Below are 12952 nucleotides of genomic sequence, written 5' to 3'. Positions count from 1 at the left end.
ACATCAAGTTAGAGGGGCCCTAGAAAAAGTGATAAGGATGAAAATCAAATATTGACTGCTTATTTCTTTTCCTCTGTTGATCTATACTATTAAGCTTATATTTTTTGCATACCTGAAAAAAAAGACACTTTGTTGAATCATGGTTATTTCCCTTTGTTTTTTAATGCCACATTGCAGCTGAGTGATGAGTCTATGGTAGAACATTATCTTTTGCCCTTTCAAGCTACAAAAACTAGCATACATCACTAGAAGGTCTAACCACTTGTCATGTCTTAAAGAATACCATTGCCTTCCCAATCTAAAGTCAAAAGTCCCTTTTAAGTACAAACATATATATAATTCTGATCCCCATTATTGCTAACCCAAGTTAGCCTGTCTACATTTGTTAATTAATTTTACTCAGAAGGACTTTTTCTCTCTCTTCTTTTATTGTTATTAAACTTTCTTTTTAATTTTTAAAATTTTTTATGAGTACATGTTTGCAGTATAAAAAGATAACATTCCTTATGGGGATTGTACATGGATTGTACATATTTTTAACAATGCCAGAAACACTGAACCCTATGAAACAGTTTTCAAAAAACAATTTGACTATCCTCAAAACTGAGATTGATGGATCATCATGATCTGATGAAAGTGTTCCTGAGATGATATTACCAACTCTCTTCTCACATTAAAATCACATCTAAAGGCCCCTTCTTTTCTCTCTGCCATTGCATTCCTCTTCTGGAATCTGCAGTACATTGGTGAAAACTTAACTTCTGTATACAGGATTCCTGACTACTGGTAAATTTTTTTTTACAACCCGTGGCACCAGTCTTACACATGCTTGGCTTCGTACAGCAGGTATCATACCCACCTACATAATTTTTTAATGTAATGTCCCAATTCTAAATTCCAGAGGAAAAAATCTAATTACCCTAGCATCTGCAAGGGACCATACCTGTCACTAAATTCTGGCCAGGGAGGAAATCTTATGGAGAACAAACATTTCCCCCTTTGGCAGGGGGCGGGGTAGAAAAAGCAGCTGTTGCACAAGAAACCATGGGTTGAAAAGATTTGCCCAAAAGATCTGTTCCACAAGTGTTATCCCTAGTTTATTGAGGAAGACATTGAAACCCAGAAAATTGAAGTTGATCAAGTCATTGTGAGTGTATAGTTTTGAACTCAGGTCTGTCTGACTATAAAGCTTTAAAAAAAAATTCTCACCCAAAAAGAAAAAGAAAGCTTAGGATCTAATGGCTTCACTGGTGAATTTTACCAAACATATACAGAAGATTTATTCCAATCATCCTCAAACTCTTCCAAAATATTGAAGAGGAGAGAATATTTCCAAACTCACTTTACAAAATCAGAATTACCCAAATAACAAAGCCAGACAAGGATACTATAAGAAAAGAGAACTATAGACCAATATTCCTGATTAACGGAGATGCATAAATCTCCCCAAAACACAGCCAAAATGAATGCAATAAAATATTCAAAGAAACATGATCAAGTAGAGTTTATCCTTCTAGTATGAGAATGTTTTATGAAAGATAAAATCATTCCAGTAGAAGCAGAAAAGGCATTTGAAAAATTCAAACCCTATTCATGATTAAAAATACCTCTCAGTATATTAAGTATAGAAGGAATGCATCTGAATACCATTAAGGTCATATATGCCAAATCCACAGGCAACAGCATATTTAACAGTAAAAAATTAAAACTTTTTTTCAGTAAGATTAGAAACAAGTTAAGGCTGCCATTGGCCACTTCTGCTCAGCATAGTAGTGAATGTCCTAGCCAGAGCAATTAGTCAAGAAAAAGAAACAAAAGCCATGCAAATCAGGAAGAAGGAATTTAAATTATCTGTGTTCAGAGATATATGTGCACTCATGCTTATAGCGGCACAGTTTGTAATAGCTAAAGCTTGGAAACAGCCCACGTGCCCATTAACTGGAAACTGGATAAAGAAGATGTGGTGCTTTCTTTTTATAAAATGGAATACTGTTCAGCCATAAAGAACGAGGAAGTAGAATCATTTATAGCTAAATGGATGCATTTTAGGCCATACTCTTAAGTGAAATAAATAGGACACACGTGTAAATACTGAATAGTTTCTCTAGTGTGAGAAACTGAGAGTATAAATAAGGATTAAAAGGATTAATAACTAATAATTGATACTTTGAAATAGGAAAATGTCCAAAGGGTAGGGGTGGTGGGAGGAGATGGGGAAAGGAAAGAATGGAAAGGAAAAATTATGAGAAAAGAAAAAAAAATGGAAACAAAGTCTATGTAAATAGGAAAGGGTGGAGGGGTGAAGGGTGCACAGGTAATGGGGAAAAAATAAGAACCCAGATGCATCATGTACAGGTACAAGCACCCAATGATAAATGTAAATGTATTGTATACCTAAAATGCATGAATAAAAGAACTTAAGCAAAAAAATAAAAAATAGAAATAAAAAATAAATTGTCTGTGTTCAGATGACACAATCTTACAATAAAGAAAACCCTAAAGACTCCACCACAAAACTGCTATAGTATTAAATGAATTTAGTAAACTTACAGTACAAAAAAATGTAAAAAATAATAGTATTTCCATATGCTAAGAACAGATTAAAAATTCTAAATATTTACAAAATACTTTCACAATAGAATAAACAAAACTTAGGAACAACTTTAAGCAAGGAAATGAAAGGTTTATGTTCTCAAAATTGCAAATACTGATTAAAAAATTGAAGATGACACAGTTAAATGCAAATATATTCCATATCTGTGATCAGAAATATCAATATTTTCAGAGTCAATATTACCCAAAATGATATGTAAATTCACTATAATCCCTATTAAGATTCCAATGGTAATTTTCACAGAAATAGAAAACATAATCCAAAAATTCATATAACAATACATTAGACCCCAATTAGCTAAAACAGTCATTAGCAAAAATCCAGCAGGACATATTATACTACTGGATTTAAAATTATATGACAAAGTTATGGTAATCAATACGGTATCATATTGGCATAAAGACACATAGAGCAATGAAATGTATTAGCAAGACCAGAAATGAACCCACACATGTACAGTCAACAAATCTTTGATGATGTCATCAAAAATATGATGTAGGGGAAAAATATTCTTTGCAATAAATCATGTTTGGAAAATTAGATATCCAGATGCAAAAAAATTAAATTGTATCCTTATTTTACATCAGCTACAAAAATCAACCCAAAATGGATTAAAGACAAACATAAGACCTAAATAAAACTGTAAAATGCTTAGAAGAAATGTATGAGGCAAGCTTTATTGTAATGCCCTTCGCAGTTGTTCATATATATATATATACCCCAAAAACACAAGCAACAAAAGAAAAAAAAAGTCAGACAACATCAAAGTTTCTGTACAACCATAAGAAAACAAACAAAAAGAAAAAGGAGAAAATAGTTACAGAAAATACAATAAGGGGTTAATATCCCAAATATGTAAGGAAGTCATATAAGTCAATGACAATAAAAGAGTCCATTAAAAAAAATGGGGAGGGACTGGAGGTTTAGCTTGGAGAGCACTTGACTAGCATGCATAAGGGCTTGGTTTGGGCCTGGCACCACAAGAAAGAGAGAAAGAAAGGGGGGTGGGAAGAAGGGGAAGGGAGGGGAGAGAACAGAAAAGAGGGAAGGGGGAAGGAAGAACATAGGAAGAAAGGAAGGAAAGAAAGATGGAAGGAAGGAGAGAGTAGGGGAGAACGGGAGGGAGGAAGAAAGAGAAGGACCTGAGCAGACTTTTCTCCAAAGACAATATACAGATGGCTATCAGGTATATAAATAAAAGTCTAACATTACTAATCACCAGGGAAATATGACTTGAAACCACAACACGATATCATCCAATAGCTTTTAAGATGCTATTTATCAAAAAGTCAAAAGACAACAAGTGTTGGCAAAGATAAGGAAAAAAAGAGAGTGTAAAATGATACAGGCTGGAAAATCCTCAGAAGATTACAATCCAGCAATCTCATTTCAGGGTATGTACAAGAAGGAAATAGAATCCATATTCAAAAAGAGATGCCTGCACTCCAGTGTCATTGCAGCATTATTCACAGACCTAAGATATGGAAACAAGCTAAGTATCTATCAACAGAAGAATGGTTAAAGAAAATCTGTTACATATACATACATACAACGGAAAAGAAAAATGTCGGCCTTGAAAAAAGGAGATTTTGCTTTTGTGACAACCTGAATGAACCTAGGGGACATTATGTTAAATGAAACAAGTCTGACAGGGAAAGACAAATGCTGCATAATCTCCCTTATACATGGAATCTGAAAAGTCAAAACTATAGAAGCAGAGAATAGAATGTTATTTTCCAGGGGTAGGGCCCTGGGGAATTGGGAAGGTGTAGATCAAAGGGTATAAAAGCACACTTACAAGATGTGTAAGTTCTGGTCAGCTAATGTAAGGGATGGTCACTATAGTTAATAGAAATATATTGGAAATGTGAACTTTTCTAGGAAAAGTAGGTCTTAAATATTCCCACCATACATTAAGAAGGTAACATGTGAAGAAATGGATATGCTTATTAGCTTAATTATATTGATCATTATAATTACCTCACGATGTATGTACATATCAAAGCATGTATTGTACCACTTGAATATATATAATTTTTGCCAATTATGACACAGTAAAAAGTTCAAATAATATTTTAGTTTTGGCAGATAAACAACATATATTACTTAAACATTTAAGAAGATATATTATTTTAGATATATTTCTTCTCTTTATGTTATCATGAAAATTAAAAGCAAATTAAAGTTTACACATATTTAATATCCACATGGACTTTAAGGCTTTAGCTTAGTTCATATGTTAAATGGTGACACACATTACAGGGACAGGTGGTAGTTTCTCAATATGGCAAAATTGAAAATTGTACACACTCAGTTGTTTGTTTACAGATTGTTCCAATGCACTGTAGTTTATCTGTTCCTAGTAGTGATTCACAGATTGCATGATATTTTTGCTATTTTACCACAACATAGATAAATGTTTTTTTTAAGATTCTTGTGAAAACAAAACAAGAAATAAAAAGCCACAGCTTGACATCATAATAACAATTGAAAAAAAGGGGAGCTGATGAGAAAAAGGCATGCTTATTTGAAACATGGCTCTAACAGCCACTACTCTAAATGACAAATCTTGCTTCAAGTGTACAGTGAGTTTTGTGATATTAGCTAATGAGAGTATAAAGGCATTACAATTAGAAGGAATTTAACTTCTAAGTGTGCACAACATTTATAATAATAGCATGCCTCAGTGAAGAAAAAGGTTTCCTGTGCTAGGAAGAATAAAACAAAATGGTATAATCTTAAATACGTGATCTATTTAATCTTTATATCACCTTTTTTCATTTATATTTTTGGACATTATTCCATCTGAGGCTGAACTACTCTTTACAGAATGGCCAACTTTCACAGGTCAAAAATTCAAACATTAGCATTTTAATATTTTTCTACTTATATATAAAAGTTGTATAAAAAGTAGGTAACTATGCATCTATTGGGGGAATTTCTAGAAGCTTTTTGATAGCTAGAATAACTGATCAACAAAACACTGTATCACGTTAAACCAGAAGAAGTAACCGACAGCACTGTGTCATGTTAAACCAGAAGGATTCGCTGACACCAAGTGTTGAATGGAGTCTTAAGGAATGAGAAAGCTCTCAGATAATGGAGAATTTTTCAAAGACATAGAAGAAGGGTCTGGGAGCAGTGCAGGGCAACCAGTGTGAAAGATCTGCATTAGTTAAGATGGGAAGGCATCAAAGTTCGTGTTCACATAGGGAAAAAGTACTAATCCCCTTGGCCGAAATGTGAAACAGCAGTTCCCAACTTTTTGGCACCAGGAACCAGTTCTGTGGCAGACAATTTTTCCACATTGTAATATACACAATGAAATGGCCAGGGATTTAGCTCAGTGGCACTGGCACCGTGCCTGCCTCACAAGCGCAAGGTCCTGAGTTTGATCACCAATACCTGAAGAAAAATCACCTATATATAGATAGATAGATACAATGCAATAATACAACTCACTATATTGCAGAATTAGTGGGGACCCTGAGCTCCCCTGAGTTTTCCTGAAACTAGAGAGTTCCATCTAGGGATGAAGGGAGACAGTCTACAGTAGGATTTGCTCTCCTATGAGAATCTAATGCCACCTCTGATCTGACAGGAGGCAGAGCTCAGGTGGCAATTCAAGCAGTGGGGCATGACCCTCATATAGATGAAGCTTGCTTATCAATGGCCACCAGGACAAGAGCAAGTGCTAAAGAAACAACTCTACGGTACTACCTATGACCTTGAAAAACACATCCTCCATGCTGTATGCCACTGGTGTATATTTTTGTCATTGATGTAGAGATAAAGTTTAGAAGGTATCCTAGAGATATCATCACCCACTTTTTGGAACAAAGAATGAGAAAACATTTAAAGGGAGGCAGGAATCTTCTGAGTGTCTAAACATCAGTGTTGTCTTCACTACCATTCACACACATACATGCACAAAGTTTTGTGGTAATGTGCATTTCACAATATCCTCTAAAAACTACTAAATCATGCACTGATCAGGCCAACTAATTTTGGCCACTTATATATTATTCACTCAGTTAAGAAACAAAGTGATTACATAGAACTTGCTTGTTATGCAACACATTTAGTGAAAAGGCAAAATTTTATCCCTAGTTGATTTTTTTCCTTAATACTTTTATGTGTCTGGAGTACTTTATGGTTTCTAATTAGAAAGCCTAGGTAAATAATTTCTGTGCTTTCTAAATTCCTCATGAAAAACACTGATGAATTATTATTATTTTTTTAGAATAACAAAAATATTTTACTTAAACATAAGATTTACAGAAGTTTCCAGACAAGCTACACAAAATGGTCACAAGATTTTTTTGAAGGGGGAAATCTACACTTGACAGCAAAGTCACAATGTTATTACTGAGGGCTGTGACGTTTGTTAATGTTCCCATTTTGGTTCAATCAGCTTGTCCATCTATATCATCTAAATAAAGTTAGACTTGGCTAGAGAGCATATTCTAGAGAATTGGTTAGCTGCTTTTTAACCAATGCAATTAGATCACCATAAAAGGGGGGGGGGAAGGAGTCCATAAAATTTTGAAACTGCTTTTCCCCTCAAAAAATAAAATAAATAATACCCATACCCCTGCAGCTAACCCTGACAACTACCTTCATTCACAGTGCTTTATACTTAAACCATGATGGGGAAAATGAATAAAAGCAGAGGGCCACTGCTTTTAAACATTTCGCGACAATCCTGATGATACTTTTAGCCTCTGCTCATGCTGTATAACAGTGAATCAGGACAAGACATAGATTTTCTAATGTGCATTTAATCACCAAAGGACTGAAAATGTCCGGGCTTTTATTCTGTAATGTTTCTAAGACTGTGCCCATTAAATGCAAACAAAAAAGGAAGAAGTCTTGGCAGAACAGGAGAAGTGACACAAACTTGATGATCGGATCGACTTAAATATTATTCATGGCGTACAGCCTAGTCCATGCTCTAGCTGTTTCTATGGCTTGGGCTTCATTGGTCTTCCACTGCTCTGCTACATAGTTTGCTAATGGGTCGTCTGGATTAGGAGCACTTAACAAAGCCTGGATCGAGAGCAGAACTGTGCAGATCTGCAGTGCTGGGAACCATTTATCTTTCAAAATATCTAAACATATTCTTCCCAACTTGTCTACATTAGGATGATAAATTTTGGTCATGAAACGTACTTTAGGTGCTGTCATTGGGTATTCTTCTGGAAGAAATAGCTCAAGTTTAAAAGTCCCTCCCTCGAAGGGGGAATCCTGGGGGCCAGCAATGACCACATGAAAATAACGAGCATTGCTCTCATCTGGTTCCCCTTTAATGTCAGGAACTGGTTCTGCCAGCAAACGCTGAGTTTCCTCGTGTCATTTCCCAATAACAAGAAACAGGAGTGTCACATTGGTCAAGATCCAAGTTCTGCCTCTTGCCAGTTTAAGACCTTGATGATTCTGTGGGGCAGCCCGGCCATCTTGTCAGATCCCATCTTCGGCCTCTGGTCAAGTCAACACTGATGAATTATTGAGCGATCTAGCCCAGGTCCCTCATGTTAACCTTGCTTGAGGTGAGTCCAAATGCTCTATGTTCCTCTAATCACAAACCACTAATCTCCTAGTGTTAGCTCACAGCATGATTCATAAGAACACAGGGGAATTAACCAGCCTCTCCAGGGCTCTCAGGAAACTTAGCCCTTCACCTCAAGAGGCCCTGCCCTCTGCATTATTGTGAGCCTCATGCTTTCCTAGGCATGTTTGTACAGAAGGCACAGTCACTTGCCCAGCATCTACAGAGTTCAGATTGCACAGTGTAACTCAGAAAAGAAGCCAGAAAAACTGACACATTGCCATTGCCACTTTCAATACCTTGCATGATATATTCACTCCTGTAACCCCCACACAGGCTCTTCTCTTTGTGAGAAAAGTATTGTGATTATTATTCTTCTCATCTCATTTTTACAAGTAGGAGACCTAAGAGGCCAGAGAAGCCAAGGATCATTCTTTTCCCTTTTGCATATCAAGAATCTTAAATAACACCATGTGGCAAGAAATTGGCAGAGCTGGAACTTACATCCATAGGAGTAGGATGCAGGTATGTTCCATATCTGTTTGATTCCAGGATCCAGGCTGAAGGAACTGCTCCCATCTCAGATATGGCAGGCTGGGGCCAAAACAGGACAGCAGTCATAGAATCATGTGTTGGTGCTTGAAGATCCATCTAGGATATGACATATTCAGTTCTTCTGCTCACCTTCCACCAACAAATGTGAGTGCGAGTAAACAGATGATGTCAGGGGAAATAGAAATTACCTTCCATAAGAGGGCCTCAAGAAGGGGTTCTGCAAATAGGCCCTTCTTAGAGAGCAGTGACAAATAAATAACTAAAATGAAGCTATAGGTACAGTTTCTATGTAATAGCAATACATAGAAAATACATTAAAAAGTAAAAATAGGAAATACATAGAAAATTTCAAGTGAAAGTATTCTATAAAGCTTGGAAAGTGAGTTAAGTAGTTAATATCTTGAAGAAATATTCATGACAGATATTTTTCCACAATAAGTGCCCTTCTTGCTCACTAAAATGCAACTCCATGAAGGGTGAGATTCATCATTTTTTGCTCACTAACATACTTTAACAACTTTCAACAAACTAGAGAAGTCATGGTTACTGAATTAATGAATAAATGTGTTTTCCTAATCTTTTAGATCAGACCCTGTTGTATAAAATGTTGCTAGATCAGCTTGTTTACTCTTGTGGTTTGGATCTTAAATGTCCCCAAAAGCTCCTGTAGTGAAGGTTTGGTCCCCAGCTGCTGGAGCTATTGGAAGGTAGTGAGGTAGGGCCTTGTTGGAGGATGTAGTTCATTGGCGTGTCCTCTTGAAGCGTGAATTGGGACCCTGGCACCTTTCTCCTCTCTCTTTGCTTCTGGTCACCATGATAAGGGGCAGTTTTCCACTTCCGTGTGATTCTGCCGTGATATTCTTTCTCCCTCACTGCAGGCCCCACAAGCCATTGATCCAAGCAACCACAGATGGAAACCTCTAAAATTATGAGCTAAAATAACATTTCCTCCTTTTAAGTTGTTTATCTCAGGTGCTTTGTCACTGCAACACAAAGCTAAAACAATTCTATTTGGAAGTATTTAATAATTGGAAAGTTTTGTCCATTGTCAGAATAAACTAATCACACAGAAGGCTCTCAACAAAAGACTGTTGAATGAATAAATGAGGGAATAATTGGATACATTGTTGTGATTAGTGATTTATTTGAATTTTATTTATTATAATTATATATCTACATAAATGATACATATATACAATTTGGATTAATTTTTACTATTGTATTTTGATTTTTACTTGACTTGTGTTTCTGTGTTTTTTTCATTATTTTGATTGAAATATTATTTTATTATTAGTTTTTCCTATTTCGGGTTCTTTAAAATCTAAATATTTCTTTACTTCTTGACATTGTTTTTAAATTTTTCCCTACAAAATAAGTTAACAAAGTATACATTTAATTATATCTTTCCTAATCTACCACAATACAAAAAAATAAATTCATCCCCTTTTGTAAATTTTAAAGATTTTTGTTTAACATTTTAACTCCATTTGTTTTTCAAGCCTGTCGGGAGCCATTGTACAAATTTTGGGGAAAAATCATTTCACAATTAAATTATAATTAGGCCTAGTCTTCCTGCCTACAGGCCAAGTGTGACATGCCAGAAACACAACTCTATTTTTGCCTCAGGTCACAGCTGAAACCTCAATGGTCCCGTGAAGCTGTGACATTCAAGGGCAAAATTACATCAGCTGAAGACATCCTGGTTCCTTAAGAACTGACAGCAAGAAAAAAGTTTCACCTGGGGAGGGACAAATTCCTTATCATCTTAATTCATTCTACCCACTGTTGTAAGAACCTCTTTGCTCATCTTATTATCCTAATCAACATAAGATTCTCATCAACCTAAGCTTCTCATCAGCACAAGATTCTAATGGTCATAGGATTGCCACCATTCTCTGAGACACCTGATACTTCCTCCAATTATAAGATCGTTGTCAATTTAGGATTATCACTGGCTTCTGAGTCATCTGTTACTCCCTATAAACCCAATACACAGTGGCAAGCTTGGGGTGCTGTCTTTGCTCCCCAGAGCAGCACTGATCAGGCCCAGAACCCAGATTCTTTTCTAAGTCTCATTTCCTGTATTTATTCTTTAATTCACCTTGTGCTGTCATGGCTCACAGGAGACCAGGACTCACTGAAGGGATTCTGATAATGTCCCTTTTCCTGTTCCCTACACATTTAATTATCTTTCCTAATTTATCACAAAACAAAAAAAAGTTCATTTCCTTTCATATAATTTTAAAGATTTTTATTTAACATTTTAATTCCAATTTGTTTTTTAAGACAACATTAATTACTCTGATTTCTGTTTTATGTAATCCATAAACAAGTTAGAGTAGTCATGGCTACTGAATTCGTGAGTAAATGCATTTTCCTAATCTTTTAAATCAGTCTCTGCTGTATAATATGTTGTTAGATTAGCTTGATAACTCTTGTGTTTTGCATCTTAAATGTCTCCTAAAAGTTCCTGTTTTGAAGGTTTGGTCCCCAACTGGTGGAGCTGTCGGGAGGTGGTAGGGTAGGACCTTGACGTAGATCTGCTCACATGCTTACAGATTCTTTTCACACCATTCTTGGTTCCTTCTCAAGCCTTCTTTCTTCTAGTTTTCTTCTTCCTGAGTTATAAGCTCCAGGTGACAATTTGTTAGTGATAGGTTTTTGTTCATTTTAAATGCCTTCATTTCACTTTCACTCTGAAATAATCATATTGCTGGGTATGAAATATTACAGTAGTAGTTATTTCTCCTCTACTTTTGAAGAGCTTTCCTGTCTGTCTTCTGGCTCTCACAGAGAAAAGTGGGGCTGAACCGTCATCCCTTTTTAACAATCTGACATTCCTCTCAAGTTACCTTTAAGACTTTTATCTTTATCTTTGATGTATAGCAGTTTAACTACAAAGTATCCAAGCTTGAGTTTCTTTTCCATCAGGCTGGGTACCTAAATTTGACAATTTGGGAATTCCATCATCAATTCTTTTTGAAGAATATTTTCTCCCTATGTCTTCTAGTACCTTTTATTCTCTGAAACAATTAGATAAGGTTAGCCTTCTTCATTCTACCCGTTTCCTTCTACTTCGCCTTGTATTTTATACCTCTCCATTTCTCCATTCTGTACTCTTGTGATCTCTTCCTGTCAATTGCTTGCCCTGATTCCTCAAGCTGTCTAATTACTGTTATTTTCATTGCTTGAGTCATTTTTATTTCATTTCAATGCTCATGTCTTCTTCTGTGTATTCTTTTAAAACTTTTGTAGCAATTCAGTGTGTTCTTCTGAAACGTGCCTGAAATGCTATTGGCAGTGTATTATTCCTGTTTCATGTCTCTCAATTTTTATTATGTATGTAATAATTCCAAATCTGCAGCTCCACAGAGTCTAACTGGGGCATGCTTTCTGATGACTCACATTCAGGGGGCAGCATGTCCTCCTTGTTCTACAATTTTTGATTGTGAGGTCATCTCCTGAGAGAGTTTCTCAACAAGAGTTACTGGTGGTCTGGATTCCAGGCATGTAGGTACCCAAGACAACTATCAACCCCAAATGACTTTACTTCATTTCCTAACTTTTGTTCTCCAGACTACAAAAGTAGAGTAATACAAAAGTCAAATTTAAATCCAAAACACAAGTGAATTAGGCCTTCAGGAACCTTTCTCCATTCCCACAGAGAGACAATCTACCTTAATGTTTTTTTGCTGGCAAACAGAATATTTTCTCTCCAAGCCCTTGAGGGGTCATGGCTTTATTTAAGAAGTCTCAGTTCCAGTTCTCAATTTCTACTCTTTTTCTCAGTCTATGACTCTGTCATCAGACAGGCATGGTAGGCTTCCCTTTACTGCTAGGATCCTTGTAGCAGATGGAGCACATTGGACCTCCCTCTGGTGGTCCTGGCCAGTGCTCTGTTATCATATTTTTATTTCTCTGACTTCCACTAGGAATAAAAGGCAGATCAGCCTTTTTCTGGGGCTTCATTATTTTCAGTAATATTTACTTCCATTTAGGTTCTTGCCTACATTTTGTCACCCACAGAGCTTAAGCAGAAGCCATGCATTAAGTATTTGGCTCATTTATTCCCCTTCCTTTTCATTTTCTTCTTTTTCCTCCTCCTCCTCCTCCTCTTCCTCCACCTCTTCTTTTACTTTTTCTCCTCCTATTCCTCCGTCTCCTTCTCTCTCTCTCCCTCCCCTTCTCCCTCTCCTTCTCCTTCTCCCTCTCCTTCTTCTCTTCTCCTTCTCCTT

At 36.2% G+C, this 12952-nt stretch overlaps 1 protein-coding gene across 1 annotated transcript; it reads right to left on the bottom strand.

Moving 5' to 3' along the window:
- Positions 1-7403: 7403 nt before the first annotated feature.
- On the bottom strand, positions 7404-8813 carry LOC101719536 (ubiquitin-conjugating enzyme E2 N-like). The gene is made up of 2 exons (XM_087184927.1): positions 8667-8813; positions 7404-7960 (listed from the first exon to the last, which is right to left on the bottom strand). Exons 1-2 carry the CDS (start codon positions 8811-8813, stop codon positions 7532-7534), a joined length of 576 nt encoding a protein of 191 aa, XP_087041053.1. The 3' UTR covers positions 7404-7531.
- Between the last annotated feature and the right edge of the window lie 4139 nt (positions 8814-12952).

Source organism: Heterocephalus glaber, unplaced genomic scaffold (assembly GCF_053883595.1).
Source record: "Heterocephalus glaber isolate CG9 unplaced genomic scaffold, H.glaber_assembly_v1.0 deba00000281, whole genome shotgun sequence".
Taxonomy (NCBI): Eukaryota; Metazoa; Chordata; class Mammalia; order Rodentia; family Bathyergidae; genus Heterocephalus; species Heterocephalus glaber.
The sequence above is the reverse complement of the archived record's forward strand: the minus strand, read 5'-3'. Positions and strand labels throughout refer to the sequence as shown.